General features: G+C 43.3%; 2 protein-coding genes and 1 long non-coding RNA gene across 6 annotated transcripts in view; 1 reads left to right on the forward strand and 2 right to left on the reverse strand.

Moving 5' to 3' along the window:
• LOC147132646 (uncharacterized) overlaps positions 1-893 on the forward strand; it is a 35,023-nt gene extending 34,130 nt beyond the window's left edge. Inside the window, exons 2-3 of the long non-coding RNA XR_015081990.1 lie at positions 106-354; positions 449-893. This is a non-coding gene — a long non-coding RNA (uncharacterized LOC147132646). The remainder of the gene's footprint in view (positions 1-105; positions 355-448) is intronic.
• anln (anillin, actin binding protein) overlaps positions 1-3,530 on the reverse strand; it is a 73,441-nt gene extending 69,911 nt beyond the window's left edge. For 2 of the 3 annotated variants that reach the window (XM_086013832.1, XM_086013831.1), the window contains exons 1-3: positions 3,194-3,530; positions 602-752; positions 92-511 (exon numbers count right to left, since the gene is read on the reverse strand). In XM_086013832.1, coding sequence (XP_085869958.1) covers positions 92-511; positions 602-752; positions 3,194-3,232 — 610 coding nt within the window. In that variant the 5' untranslated portion in view covers positions 3,233-3,530. Of the gene's footprint in view, positions 1-91; positions 512-601; positions 753-2,501; positions 3,139-3,193 lie in introns of those variants that run through there. The other variant, XM_086013833.1, reaches the window with a different exon arrangement.
• Positions 3,531-4,004: 474 nt separating this feature from the next.
• Positions 4,005-6,839, reverse strand: stmn1a (stathmin 1a). 2 transcript variants are annotated; one of them, XM_086015304.1, is made up of 5 exons: positions 6,707-6,839; positions 5,424-5,464; positions 5,171-5,343; positions 4,816-5,007; positions 4,005-4,740 (listed from the first exon to the last, which is right to left on the reverse strand). In XM_086015304.1, the coding sequence occupies exons 2-5, from the start codon at positions 5,437-5,439 to the stop codon at positions 4,663-4,665; spliced, it is 459 nt and encodes a 152-aa protein (XP_085871430.1). In that variant the 5' UTR covers positions 5,440-5,464; positions 6,707-6,839; the 3' UTR covers positions 4,005-4,662. The 2 variants fall into 2 exon arrangements, with proteins under 2 accessions (XP_085871430.1, XP_085871431.1); XM_086015305.1 differs by having other exon boundaries at positions 6,631-6,777.
• Between the last annotated feature and the right edge of the window lie 8,814 nt (positions 6,840-15,653).

Genomic DNA, 15,653 nt, shown 5'->3' on the forward strand with positions numbered 1-15,653 from the left:
TCCAACCCTATTTTCCAATATAGAGCAGCCCTAGTTTTAATCAACTTTGAGTGCTAGTAAAATGAATAAATGAATGAATAATCAAGTTTACCGGTGCCATCCCAGCATTTCCTCTGTTCAGCAAGCTTCTGTAGACGCGATTTCATACCAGCGGCAGGAGGAGCTGAACCTTCGACTGGGTCGCCCATGCTCTTCAGTACAACAGGCTGAACGGGAACGCTGTCAGCAGCCCAGGACGTCTGCGTTTTGGGAGTAGCAGCCACGGCAATCTTTTCTGACACCGGCAGGACAGTTTTCAACTCGACTGGCTGAGTCCGAGCAAATAGTTGGGCTTCAGTCACCCCCGTAGAAGATGTAGGTCGGACACATGCAGGGACGATTGGGGGCTTCTTGTCAGTTGAGGGATCTGGAATGGGGGCTGGAGGTTGACCCTTTTGTTCCTCTACAGGCTTAACATTTTCTGATGAGCACCTGCGCTTGGATGGAGAAGGTTTCGAGGTTGGCTGAGGAACTGGGGGAAGTGAAAAACAAAATATATTTTTGAGTCATATCGCCCAGCACAATGAAGTAGTCAATCTGGTTAGTGTGACAAAAACCCTACCTTCGGCATTAACAGTTTTAAGGATCACCTCATTTTTGTCAGCCAGAGGCTCTCTGGGCCTTTTCACTATCTGTCGCTCTGCTGCATTTGGTCTTCCTGCCATCTTTTTCTGTAGGTTCTCTCTCCGAGCCCGTGTCCGCTCCAACAGTTTCTGAGGGGATTCAAACATTTTAAAATGGTCAACATGCAACGGTTTCTTTGAATTTCCAAAAAGGACGCAATAAAACAACTTCACATGACTCTTCAACACTCGATGGTCTGGAGTTCTTCTATTCAGGATCCCTGCAAAGGGGCTATCTTGCTAACGGTCGCTACTAAAAACGTTTCATCGTCGGATTGACAAGTGGTGTTTTTTCTTTCAACTTTATTTGGCAAGCAATGTTGTGTTAATACTGTAACCAGTCATTTGCGTAACTGGCCGGCAAGAAAAATCTGGGGTTATCCACATACAGACATTTGTAGTCATGGCTTTTGACACGGGGCAATTTTGGCGGACGAATTGCCTTTGTCGGTACCATATGTGATCGGGCTGTAAAATTGTCTCGGAGTCCTTTGGTGGCCTGCGCGCATGCTGATGATGTCACGGTTTATAATGTGTTTCTGAAATACTGTATATTTATTGGCCGCTGTGTTTGTCACTCCCCTAGTTGTTGTGTTTGTATGTTCTGGGTTACTAAATAAAAACTAAAATAAAGTACATTACTGCCACTTACTACATGCCCGGAGCCAAACACGAGAAATATTAATCACGCCACTCTCCATTTAAAAGCGTCGTTGGCGACGTGGCGAACGGGGAGCGTGAACCATGAAAATACCAAAAGAAAGAAAACTCCACCCATACATACAGTTAGACTGCACTTGCGGTAGACTTGCGCCCGGAACAAAAACAGGGCTATAAGTGGTGAGTGCTAACGCAAGCAAGTGATACACAGCAAGGAACAACATAACGGCAGAACACACATGAAAGGTCTTCTCCACACAAGATACAAATAACTGTTTGCTTGTCCACTGACTTTTCTATGGCACATTAGCTTCACTTGGCCTCAAACAGCCATTTATTTACATTGTCTTAACTGATTTCCAGCACTGCACCTTAACTGTGCGAGTTATGACACATTTCTGTAGCAGTACAAATGTCCCCACCACTCTTTGAGTCACACGGGAAAAACATTTCGCATGAGTGCACTGTGGAAGTCATGACACAGATGGATTTGAAATGGAAAAGAAAACAACTGGAGAAAGCTCAAGATTGCTTTCAAATGTTTTCAAAGATGGGATATAGATTTCTAATGCTGAGAAATGCTACTACCTTGAGTTAAAACAAACGAGCAAAGCGTGTTTTGTGAATTGTTAACCCCCCCCTTTTTTTTTTTTTTAAATTGAGCAGCATTCTTTTCCCCTACAGTCATCTGATGCAAAATTCCGGTTATGCTGTGCTTTCATCTCGGATTTAACCTATAAAATGCAGACGTTGATGGACATTCTACAGTCGGATCTCTCTCTTTTATCAAAAACAGAAGACGTCTTGCGAGCATATTTTAGTATCCGACAATTCTAAATGACTTTATATAAAAAGAAAAAAATAGTAGCTGTTACACAAACCCAATTCCCCGAAAAGGACATTCATTTTTTAAATCACAAAAAATAGATGTTTCGTAACTTACATGCTTTGTATATTTTGAGTTGTCAGTAAATGATTCACGGAAAAATAACCACTCTGTAAATGCTAAGATAAAAGGAGACGTTCTCTCGTTTCATTACACGTACAGTACTATGCAAAACTGCAAAGTCATATTGGCCAAACATTTTATATTAATAAACACTTTCATAATAGTCCCTTCGTAATTCATAATATAATTTGCTTTCGAGAGTATCAAGGGAGAGACGTGTTTCTACTCACCTCCGTAAAAGGATCCATTCCGGGCACTAATGTTGACTAAAGTTGTTGGCTGGATAGATTTCTAAAAGCTCAAGTACACTAAAACATCCAAAAAGATAGATCGAAAGGAAGTGAATCGACCGACTGAGCTTCTCCTCTTCCTGACTTCTTCTACCTCTGTACAAAACAACTTCTGTTCAACTTCAAATTCGAATTTTAGCGCCGACCTACTGCGTCGAAAGTCTTTCGACCAATCACAAGGAAAGACACTGTTTTCAAGCGCAATCAGCCAATTAAAAGAAAGTGTCTTTTAAAAAAAAGAAAAGGGAGAGAGAGAGAGAGAGAGAGAGAGGCCCAATCCCAATACCCACACGATTTGCGCGTTCCCGCCGAGGGTGTGTTGTCCCAATTCTACGAAGTTTTTTTTTCCAATCCTGCAAAGTGCTTTGTCACCCCGCCCGAAGCATATTACCCACAATTCACTGCGGATTTGACCAATACAGCGGAAAACTGACGTAATTCGGTGGAATTATTGTTCCTGTGCCGAAAAAATGTCTCTTCGAGTGCAAATATCCAATTATTACAAAGTTGATCTAATGTATGTGTATTTTCAATCGATGTTTTAGAATCACCGTTTACCCATTAGTTTACCTACGTATGTTGTCTTAATTTCATTGCCGTTCCTAGCAGCCGTCTGCGCATGCGCCGCATACCGTCCCCGGAGGCGCAAATAGTCCAAATAAAGAATCCATATCCTGTCGACTGGAAGACCAAGCCCGAGTTCTTCTTTACTAAAGTTTTAATATAACTTTAAAAAGCAAAATTGTCAAAACAACAACCCGTGCCGCCATGCTCACTGACGCATGGGTTTAAGTCGATGACGTCACACGAAGTGTCCCGATTCTGCAATTTTTGCACACTTGTAACCTGCGCCCTCGAAATCTTCGTGCACTTCGACTAAGTTTGCTTCACTGGCCACTCGTAGCAGTGTGAATGCCAACATCCATCCATCCATTATCTGTACCGCTTCTCCTCACAAGGGTCGCGGGGCGTGCTGGAGCCTATCCCAGCTGTCTTTGGGCAGTAGGCGGGGGACACCCTGAACTGGTTGCCAGCCAATCGCAGGGCAAACAGAGACAAACATCCACACTCACAATCACACCTAGGGGCAATTTAGAGTATCCAATCAACTTACCATGCATGTTTTTGGAATGTGGGAGGAAACCGGAGTGCCCGGAGAAAACCCACGCAGGCACGGGGAGAACATGCAAACTCCACACGGGGAGGCCGGAGCCGGGATCGAACCCGCGACCTCTGAACTGTGAGGCGGACGTGCTAACCAGTCGACCACCGTGCCGCCTGAATGCCAACAGTGTCGCACAATTAATCAGATCATAAGCTCCTCCCTTCGGAAACTGGGCCGCATTCCAACTGGGTCGAGTGTAGTGGCGCTACCTAGAAGGTAAGTTTATTCAATACAGTAGGAGAATAAACGAAACACACAAAAGGAGATTGGGGAATATATCAGTGAAAATAGTATATTTCAAAAGTGTGACGTTAACAGAGATTACATGCAGCTGGTAAATATTTACTTGGCAACAGTCTTTTTTTTTTTTTTATAGTACAACTAATACAAAAGTGACTCATACAATTGGGATGTTGAAATGTATTACTCATTAATTTTTCACAAGTAATGCATTCGTTACTAATGAGTGCATCAATTTACATGCTTCACTTAGCAATACGTTTTTAGAGTAACAGCAAAATAAATATCTCCAGATGCAACAAAACGACACCCAGGTTTGTGAAACAATGTCTGCCTTCTTCAGAACTTGTGCTACTTTTTCTACCCTTTATCATAAAAAGTGAACAACTGAAACTTAAGACCTTTTCAAAACCACATGGAAATATAAGGTTCAAGATACCTATGCAAGCATGTTATATACATTTCACTACTAACGGTGTTGAGGTTGGTAGCCACACAAAATAAGCACAAGAAAGCTTCTTGCTTGAGAGTAAAGAATAAATACATAAAATAATCAAATAAAATCACAAACACTGTTTTCTTACTTCAAGTGGTAAGTGCACACATATATACTGGCAAACAACAACAACAAAAAAGAATGTGAAATACAAAAATGACATTGCATTAACAATATCTAATTGAGTCTTCTGATGTAATTCAGTCTTCTGAAGTATCTTCTTCTAAGTTGGTTTGATTGGTTTCTTTATTTTTTCTCACCTCCTCCAATTTTTTGTCCTATCAAGAAGAAAAGAGCATTTAATCCCAACATCTTGGTGCCACAATATCAATTTAAGAAAGCAGGACAATTACTTTCTCCTTGAATTTTTCGTTCATTGCTGCCATCATTGCTGTGCGTTTCCCTTTGTTGGCTTCCATTTTTTGATTGAGTTTCTCCTCAGCCATCTTGCTGAAATTGTTGTTCTCTTCCATAGCTTTCTGCTGCACTTCTTTTTCATGCTCACGTTTTTCTGCTAAATGCTTCAAAACCTCAGCTTCATGGTTCTGGAAAAAATATATACATTTTATTCCTAAATCCTTTACAAATAGGTAACTGTGCAGTTCATTATACAAACAGAACATTGGAACACATTTCAATAACTATTTTGCTTTCATTTTTGGACACTGCCCTGGCATAATGTATACTTCAACAACTAAATTAAGTAACCTTGCGTCTTTCTTCTGCCGCATCCAGCTTCCTCTGAATTTCCTCCAGTGAGACATCCTTTTTCTTTGTCGGGGCTAAGGGGAAGTCACCCTTATTGTCTGGTGTAGGAACACCAAGGATAACCTCAAAGGCTTGGCCAGAGGCCCGCTTATCAAGCTCCTTGACCTGAATATCTACAAAGGGGGTAAAATCAAATCATTATATCAAAACAATTCAGCATTATTATGAATAAGTATAACTCTGACATATTCACCTTCGGGGGCTGCCATCTTAAAACGATGCTTGTTGATTTACCTTAAAGGACAAAAATGGTGGGATTAATTAACATGATCGCTGCAAATGGTGACGACTGGACAAAACGAGCAAATCCTATATCTTTAGCGCAGTGGCGACACCCAATGGTCTTCAACACAACTGCAACCAACCACCGCCCATCCCAAAACCACAACCAAAAAACGGTCTTGGCATCAGCCAGCAATCATCCACAATGAGTACCATTTTATTGCATTTTGCCAAGATGAAGTCCATGTGAATAAGCAAATATTTACAGCGCACCTTGTGTTGATAAATTATGTTGTGTGATAGGGTTTTCTCGATCGATAGGGACACTGGAGGCAGATTCGAACGATAACGTAATTGTCCCGTAATTAGGCGTGTAGTCATCTCTGGGAAAGAGGTGGGGTTGGGCACGAATAGTGAATATCATGGAGCACCCGTTTCCTGTGATGAAATGTGGTTTTAGTAGGGATGCTTGCATGCCAGGTCGCAGGTTAACGATGTAATGCTCCCAATATACTTTTATTCTTACGCACGCGCGCGCGGCTGCGAATGCGTGTACATGCATATATACACACAAATCACCCCCCACCCGATTTCAATCGATGCCTTAAAAAGCACGCTTGTCATGAAAAGTAAACCCATGTGCACACATCAATTTCTTATCATGACCTCATTCCAAAAGGGTGGGGTGAATGTTGACGCCGTGCAATAACGGTTGACGCTCCATGTGATGGTTACCCCATTTACAGTTACTGTTTTTGGCGTGGCCTGAACTACTTTGTTGGGTGATGTTATTCTGCTTCCCTCCTCACTCGGTAGCAGGCATGACAATCGCCATCAACAAAGGCGCCTTGACGGCGCTGTGATGAGCAGCAGCAAACAAAGACGCACTCACATCAGCTCACAGGATAAACAAGTCGCGCGCGTTCCATTGGCGAAAGTGATCGCCAATATCACGATTACTGTCGACAATCATGCATTCCATTTCAACTGAACCAAATTTGGCTTCATCAGAAAGACAAGCACCAATCGCGTCACTCGAGCGCACACAATGAAGTCTTTACAAAATGCCGCCCTATACCGACAACAACCTCGGCATTTTAATTTCTCACATAACACTGGAATATAAAACACAGACAATCGATTCACAACACAAGAGAAAAATAAAATGTTTGTCTTACAGTGCAAATAGGCAACAAGCATAATTTGGCATCATCTCTTGAAACGCCATGAAACCAGATTCACGCATGTACTTACTAATGTGTCCCGCACACGTGTGACAAATGTGGTTTTACACCAGGTGTTGATTTGACTGAACGATTGTTGCTCACAAATCGCACCAGTATGGCACTGGCAGCGCCGCACATAAATACGGAGGGTTACAGCCAATGTCGTCATACCGGTTGGTTGCACAGCCATTGGTTGAGCAGATTTATTGTGTGCAAATGCATGCACTGAAAAAACTCCTTTGAATTGACTTTGTTTCAACATGATTAAAATGTGGTAAACTGAACTGACATTTCCCGTCTTCTTCTCACATAATTAATGATCGTCAAAAAAAAAAAGGAATCATGTTAATTTTACAAGTAATTTATTTCATCATGACATCCAGGCTGCATGATTTTCTGATACAGAATCTGCAATAATAATAATAATAATAATAATAATGATAATAAGCTGCACAGAAAATGGATGGATACAATAATAATGTAATAATATGGTTAAGCGGTTTGGAAAATGAATTAAGAGGATGTAGTAATCCATCCATTATCGATATTGCTTATCCTCACAAGGGTCGCGGGGCGTGCTGGTGCCTATCCCAGCTGTCTTTGGGCAGTAGGCGGGGTACACCCTCAACTGGTCACCAGCCAATCACACGGCACACATAAACAACCATTCACACACAATCACACCTAGGGGCAATTTAGAGTGATCAATTAACCTGCCATGCATGTTTTTTGGAATGTGGGAGGAAACCAGAATACCCGGAGAAAACGCACGCAGGCACGGGGAGAACATGCAAACTCCACTCAGGGAGGCCGGAGCCGGGATCGAACCCACGACCTCTGAACTGTGAGGCGGACGTGCTAACCAGTCGACCACCATGATGTAGTAATATTAATTAGAATATAATATTAACACATTGTAATATATTCCAGAAAATTCATGAATTATACGCAAGATTCAGCAACAGGTAGATTTTTTTCTGTAACGTCAGTTATAAATTACAACGCATGGTCAAATCTGTATTGTGAAAGCTTTTATCGGTCAAACTGAAAATGATATGTATCTCAAAAACCAGTGCGGGAAAAAAGTTAAGATATCTTTTAAATCGGCGTCACAAATACTTCACGTTTAGGCAGGGGCATAGCCAGAAATTGTTCAATGGGGTGGCCAGAGTGGAAAAACACCTCAGCGAGTGGTGGCCAGGGGTGCCTGTGCGTGTGTCCTATGGTTGCATTTTATTTCATGAGACATGAGGCATACCATTACAAGAGGGGGCGGGGGCAATACCATAATCCCTATAACAGCAGTTGTCGATCGCGCGGACGCGGGAGTAGAAAGAAGCCTTAAAAGAAGCCTTTCACCGAGTAGGCTGAGATTATTTTTGGCCGCCTCGTGAGCACGTCACACGTATGAGGGCCGATTAGTGGGCCGGACTAAAATCAACTTCCGGCCATTCTTAGTCCGGCCATTTTTAAAAAATTTGTCACCCCCCACCCCTCCGCCCCAAAAATGGGCATCCGGCCGGGCCGGAGGGTCCGACCGGTCCGGCCCAGGGACGGACTGCTCAGCTCTGCTAATTTGCTTTGCAGCAGCAACGAGCTGCGCGGTGCACCCTCTCCTCCGTGTGGGAAACTGTACGTCATCGCAACATGTGACATAATGGACCAATCATAGCAGCAACAATTCCTGATGGGTGCGTGGCATGTGTTGCAGACCTGGCCAGAAGTGGATTTTAGTCCGGCCCACATGTATTGCAGACCTGTCGCCAACAGCACAATGCATCGGTCATGTGAATCAATGCGGCAGTTGTCGCTCGCGCTGACGCGGTAGTTGAAAGAAGCCTAGAAAAAGAACCCTCCGCCGAGTATGCTGAGATGAAATTTGGCCGCCTCGCGACCACGTCACAAGGCATGAGGGCCGGTTAGTGGGCCGGACTAAAAGCCTTTGCTTAGTCGAGCCGTTTTGTAAAATTTGTCAGCCCCCACCCCCTGCCCCAAAAATGGGCATTGGGCCCGACCGGTCCGGCCCTGGGGCGGACTGCCCAGCTCTGATCATTCCGAAGAAGACCCATGGGCAGGTTTTCCTCTGCTCTTCTAGAAGCAGTTGTGCTTCATGTTGTTACTGCAGTAGCAACATGCATGAGTTGGGTTGGGTTGGAAATAACCCAATTTTGGGTCAAACATTGATCGATCCGATACGTCGCTCAATTCGACCCAACATTCTGGGTTGTTTTTGCAGAAAACAACCCAAAAATGGGTAGTTTTGTACAAAACAACGCAACCAACTTAAAACCTATTTCATTGCACTACTGTAAAAAACATGTTTTCAACTCTCACATTGTAAATTCTTGCTCAATTAATGCTCATACTTCTGAAAATTATCTCAACTGCACTACTGTCAATATTGTATAGTTAACCATACCATAATCCATAATTGTAGTTCTACAGCATGGTGTAAATACTTGCACCTATAGCTATAGCCTGTTATAACCTATCAAGCATATACTTATATTTATACAATTACAGCCTTCATATATATATATATATATATATATATATATATATATATATATATATATATATATATATATATGTATAACCTACCCATAGTATACTCATAGCAATATATATTCATGTTTATAGTCCTCACACTGTGTACATCTGTAATTTATCTAAATTTATATTGCGAGAGCACTTCTAGATGGATGCAAACTGCATTTTGTTGCTCTTAACCTGTGTTGTGTGCAATGAGAATAAAGTTGAATTCTATTCTATTCTAAGAAGGTGGGTCAATTTGACCCAGTTAGTGGATGGGTCAATTTTTGACTCAAAATGGTGTTATTTTTAACCCAACTGGGGGTGGCCATTTTGTCACTTCTGTCGACTGAAAATTTGATCTCACACATCCTATGGCTCAGATAACGACGAATCGCAGCTCAGCTTCAGAAAAGAGGTCAGCTGTGATTGGTCGTTATCTGAGCCCTGAGGGTCTGTGATGTCATTTTCAGTCGACAGAGGTGACAGAATGGCCGCCCCCTGAGATGGCTAAAAACAGGTGGATTTTGTTGCTTAACTCATATTTCATATTAATCATATTGCCTTGTTTCAACTAATGAGCCTGCATAGAACACATTCTTGAAAAAAATATGTTTGGGTTGACTTCCACTTTAGATTTGTAAATGTTTATGTTGTATCCATCTTGAACACTTTGATTTATTGTGGCCGATGATGCACATACGCTGCATGAGTCTCAATAAGTAGAAAATCATTCCAGGTGATTCTTATTCCTGGTGGGAATTTTTTTTTTATGGCAGTTCAAACGTGAGGGAAATGATGAATTATGTACTGTATTTTGTGCAGACAGTTGTGCGGGAAATTATTTAACGTAAGGTTTAGTATACGCGCGCACTGAAAATTTAGGGGCGGATAATTTGACCACGGTAAACCAAAGCGTGATAGCTTGACCGCATGCAGTGAGCGACACACGCTAGACCTGACGTGCCAAAGAGGCACCAGACGTGTAACTAAGTACACCTTACTTGAGTACGATTCTTTCTTGGCACCAACATTCAGAAATGAATATATTAACATCTGCGCGTCGTGTTTGAGACGCTCATTTATGCGTGGAACCACGGCGACGAACAGTGGTGTTACCAGGATGCCAGGTGTGGGTGGGCATTAGCCTTACCTGAGGGGGGCAAAAAAGTGCTAAAATGCTCAAGTAGGTCGAGCCCCAGCGTAGGGCTACTGCACCTTAAAACATGTTTAGTTTTCTCCTTAATTGAGATAACTGATGTTGTGATTTGGGCTAAACAAATAAAAGTACATTTGATTTAGAATTTTTACATCCCATTCATCAGAACTACATCCAGTTTTCTTTGGGTGGCTCTCTTGTGGTCCGCGCTACAATCCCCTTATTGACCACGTTATGGCGCCAAAGAGTAAACAAATACCAAAGTGTCAATGCTGTACATGTGCCGGCAAAATGTATCTGGATCCAGTTGTTTTTATTTTGTGTAGCCACTTGAGGAAAGAAAATGGGGCCAATTCAACCTAGATTTTTTTTTCAGTGCACGAATGTCAGTCCAAGCTGTTCTCCTCGCTGGCGTGGCGTCGAGCATTGTGCACCAGGAAGTTTACACTTTCACTTTCCCTTTACAGCGTTCGGACGCGTCAAATTGTCGACCCATCGCTTTTCTCTTCGCGGGCTGTCAAATAGGACTTTGACACATGTGACTGCAGGGCCACAGTGAGCACACTTTTGACACGTACCCCATTTGGCAAAAATATCGCTAGGAAAAGAAGTCTGTTTCCAGCCTTTTGCGTCCTTTTTGTAGTCGGCAGAAGAATCACGGCTTGGTTGAATTCAAACGTTGTCGTTTTCATGGCTCTCTTGTGGCCGCAGCCAAAAGAGCAAACTGTTTATTTCGCAACTGTTTATTTTTTCCTCGGAAATGACAAAATGAGACAGAAATAAACACCCGTGGGGAGTTTTATTACGTTTGCTTTAACACAGCTAAAACTACTTTTTTTATGCCACTCGTAATGCAATGGAATGTGTTTATTGGCACTGAATGAGGCGTGGACGTCAACTCGTCTCTGGTCACGTGATTTCCCCGAAAGGACCAGCGCTTGCGCTTGCTCCCTGTTTTGATGTCTCCCCACCAGCAGGAAGGGAAGCGTCGCTTTTTCATCACAGGCAATTTATTTCAGTTTGCTGTGGTTGGACTGAAAAGAAGCTGGAGATGTGGAAGATGGTGAACTTGTTTGGAGTGTTTGTTTGTCGGGTTCGGTCCGTTTGCCCCACCTCTCCCGCTGAGAGAAAAGGACTGTGTAAGATTATATATAGATACTTTGTAAGATTATATACATACAAATACGGGCAAATTATAACTTTTGTAAGATTCAGCACAGCCCGGGATTGAGAGGTATGTGTTTGGCTCTATATTGCTTTAGGTTCCAGCCGCTCTCTCACTCTCCCGTCGCCCTCTCTGCTAGGGAGAGGCTAAAAGTGTGCTTGAGTCACCCACTCAGACAGAGACTCAGAGAGTAGCAGGAGGCGGAGTCTGTGGAGGCTCCGGTGTATTACGGTGAGAGTATGTTAGACAGTGGTTATGTTGAACAACTACCGTATTGTATCACCCAATACCATGACTTTGTTATTATCAACAGATATTAGTTCTCATTTTAGCTGCATTGAATCGAACGCAACAATGATAAGCCTAGCTTAATTTTTGCGTGTTGGTGAGAGTCTATTACCCACAGTAACTAGAAAGAAATACACAAAACCTCTTCCTAATTTATTTCGATATGGTCGGCAGCACTAGGGGAGAGAGAGGGGTAGAAAGGGAGGAGAGGCAACCTGGTGCCCCGGAGAACACAGGTAACACACTCACGGAGAAGCAAAATATGAACAGTGGCTGAAGTTAAAAATATCCCATCCAATTTAAGATGTATGCTGATAATTATGTATTTTCACCTCATCAGTTGACCACGTTATCTTCACATTTTGATGGATTATCTATTAACCATTTACTATTTTAAAAAATTATGAATTGATACTGGCGGCACGGTGGTCGACTGGTTAGCACGTCCGCCTCACAGTTCAGAGGTCGTGGGTTCGATCCCGGCTCCAGCCTCCCTGGGTGGAGTTTACATGTTCTCCCCGTGCCTGCGTGGGTTCCCTCCAGGAACTCCGGTTTCCTCCCACATTCCAAAAACATGCATGGTGAGTTGATTGGACACTCTAAATTGCCCCTAGGTGTGATTGTGAGTGCGGATGTTTGTCTTTGTGTGCCCTGCGATTGGCTGGCAACCAATTCAGGGTGTCCGAAGACAGCTGGGATAGGCTCCAGCACGCCCCGCGACCCTTGTGAGGATAAGCGGTATAGATAATGGATGGATGAATTGATACTGAATTTTTATCTTCTTGGTAATAAAACAGTTTGTGTTTGATAACACAGAGGTGGATTATTTATTACTTATTTAAATGACGGAATGAATATTTTTAATGACTGAAAGATGTTTGTATGTGGTTGTTAGTGGAAAGGCAGGGTGATAAAGGAAAGGGAGAGGAGATGATGGTGCAAGAACAGGAAGAGCCAGGTAAGAAAATGGACTTACTTGTGGACTTTATTTTAAGCATCACATCCTCATTACATTGTCCTTATACGCTTTTCCATTTCATTTTTTACTGTTAAAGGAGAACAGGGAGAGACAGTTGAGACACGGCATTCTGATTGATTTTGCATTTGTGGAATATAAATTAAGCAGCAAAATGCACTCGTTTTTAGCCATCTCTGGGGGCGGCCATTTTGTCTTCTGTCGACTGAAAATGACATCACAATTGCTCACAACGACCAACCACGGTTGAGCTGTTGTCTGAATCTGAGCAGTGATTGGTCGTCGTGAGCAGCTGTGATGTCATTTTCAGTCGACAGAAGACAAAATGGCTGTCCCAGAGATGGCTAAAAACGAGTGCATTTTGCTGCTTAACTTATATTCCACAGATGAAAAATTAATCACAATGCTGTGGTTCAACTAGTGGGCCTGCTGGGAACATCCATTATCCCTACCGCTTCTCCTCACAAGGGTCGCGGGCGTGCTGGAGCCTATCCCAGCTGTCTTCGGGCAGTGGGCGGGCGACACCCTGAATTGGTTGCCAGCCAATCGCAGGGCACACAGAGACAAACCAACATCCGCACTCACAATCACACCTAGGGGCAATTCAGAGTGTCCAATCAACCTACCAAGCATGTTTTGGGAATGTGGGAGGAAACCGGAGTACCCGGAGAATACCCACACAGGCACGGGGAGAACATGCAAACTCCACACAGGGAGGCTTCTCCTCACAAGGGTCGCGGGCGTGATGGAGCCTATCCCCTGCTGGGAACATATTCTTGAAAAAAATATGTTTGGGTTAACTTCCGTTTTAAGTAGCTTCAATGGGATGTCTCTTTCGCATGTAATTTCAGAGTGAACTTCCGGCTGCCTTCATGGTGATAAATGTGCAACTGTAATATTTGACATGTGAATAAATGAATTGAATTGAACCATACTACTTCAGACAAATTCCTTGTGTGTTTTACATACTTGGCCAATAAAGGCGAGTCTGATTCTGAAGTTGTTATGAAGAAGCCAATTGAACATGAGGAGAACACGCAAACGGCCACACCAGACGCCGCCCGCCAATAATGCCATATGGATGTTGCTGGAATGGACGATGGCGTAGTGACTTGATGTCAACTTGAAGTCGAGCCCAGGTACGAATGGGCGTTGTTCGGGAAGGACTTCGATCCGCTTTTCGCCGCACTTGTTGTCCACTCTGGAATTGAGCATGAGGGTTCTGTTTTCAAAGTCGAAATTTCAACGTCGCCGTGGTCGCGCACCAACAGGTTGACGGTGAGCCTGCCGCAGAAACTTGTCGAGGTAACGACTTCTCTTTGTGTGTGTGCGTGCGTGCGTGCAGGAGGCTTGGGGTGGTCCCAGCATATTACCCTCTTTGCTTTGGGATTGGCGATACTCAAGTAAATAATGGTTCCAAGCTTAGTAAAAAATTGTAGTTGAAAAATACGATTACTCGTGAGGAATTATGGAAAATTTTGTGATTAGTTAAAAAATTGTTATCGTTTGACAGCACTAATAAAAATATATATATCATATTAACCAGTACAGGCAAGAGTTCATTTGAAACATGGAATATTGTTGAAAATAAATGTTCACTGAGCTTTTAGATTTAAAAACAGGGAAATAACAGTCTCCTTGCAAATGAGGTATTGCTTATTTCAGTGGGAAAAAATACTCTAATTTCCACCTATCCTTAAATTGTCAACCCTCTTGTCAACTTCTCTTTTTTTTATTGTCGCCATTCTAGCCGCAGCCGCTCATTCGTGCACATCGGAGAGGTGAGGGGCTTCGCTAGGTAGAAGACGACGACAACATTTTTCGACATCGCAATCAGGTGGCCGACGCTGTGCTAATGCGCCTTGGTAAAGTTCAACAGCTGTAACAAAAATACATTCAAAAAATAAAAATATACTAGGTATACCAAGCTCCTCGCTCACCGTTCTCCAAGCCTGGTCTCCTTGTTTTCTTGTCCCGGTAGTGGTAGCTGGCCGTGTTACTGTATATATCTCGGGGTGTCCAAAAACGGCAAAGACAATGTTTCATCCATTTTGCGGGGTCACACAGGGTTATGTAGTTGGACAGAGTGCTGCTGCCCTCTTGTGTGTAAACGTGAAGTTGCATTTAGAGTGCATGTAATACTTTTGTCAACGGGGCAACGGGCCAGACTATTCATTTTATGACAGAGGCTGCCCTGCGGGCCGGATAAAATTTGACCGCGGGCCAGACTTTGGACATGATGCCCTTGAGGAAACGTGGCCTGTAAAGGGAAGTTTACCCAAACGGTTTTTTTTTCAAGAGTATGTTGTCCGCAGGCCCACTAGTTGAAACAAGGCACTCTGATGAATACTGCGTTTGTGGAATACCATTTTTAGCCATGTCTGGGGGCAGCCATTTCCTCACTTCTGTTGACTGAAGACGACATAACAGGGTCTCAGGGCTCAGGTAACGACCAATCACATCTCACCCGTTTTCTGAAGCCGAGCCATGATTGGTCGTCATCTGAGCCCTGAGCATCTGCAGTGTCATTTTCAGTCGACAGAAGTGACAAAATGGCCCCCTGAGATGGCTAAAAACGGGTGCATTTTGCTGTTTAACTCCATCCATTATCTATACCGCTTATCCTCACAAGGGTCGCGGGGCGTGCTGGAGCCTATCCCAGCTGTCTTCGGACACCCTGAATTGGTTGCCAGCCAATCGCAGGGCACACAAAGACAAACATCCGCACTCACAATCACACCTAGGGGCAATTTAGAGTGTCCAATCAACTCACCATGCATGTTTTTGGAATGTGGGAGGAAACCGGAGTTCCTGGAGGGAACCCACGCAGGCACGGGGAGAACATGTAAACTCCA

The sequence above is a fragment of the Filicampus tigris genome, chromosome 18 (assembly GCF_054856515.1).
Source record: "Filicampus tigris isolate MCC_2025a chromosome 18, RoL_Ftig_1.0, whole genome shotgun sequence".
NCBI lineage: Eukaryota > Metazoa > Chordata > Actinopteri > Syngnathiformes > Syngnathidae > Filicampus > Filicampus tigris.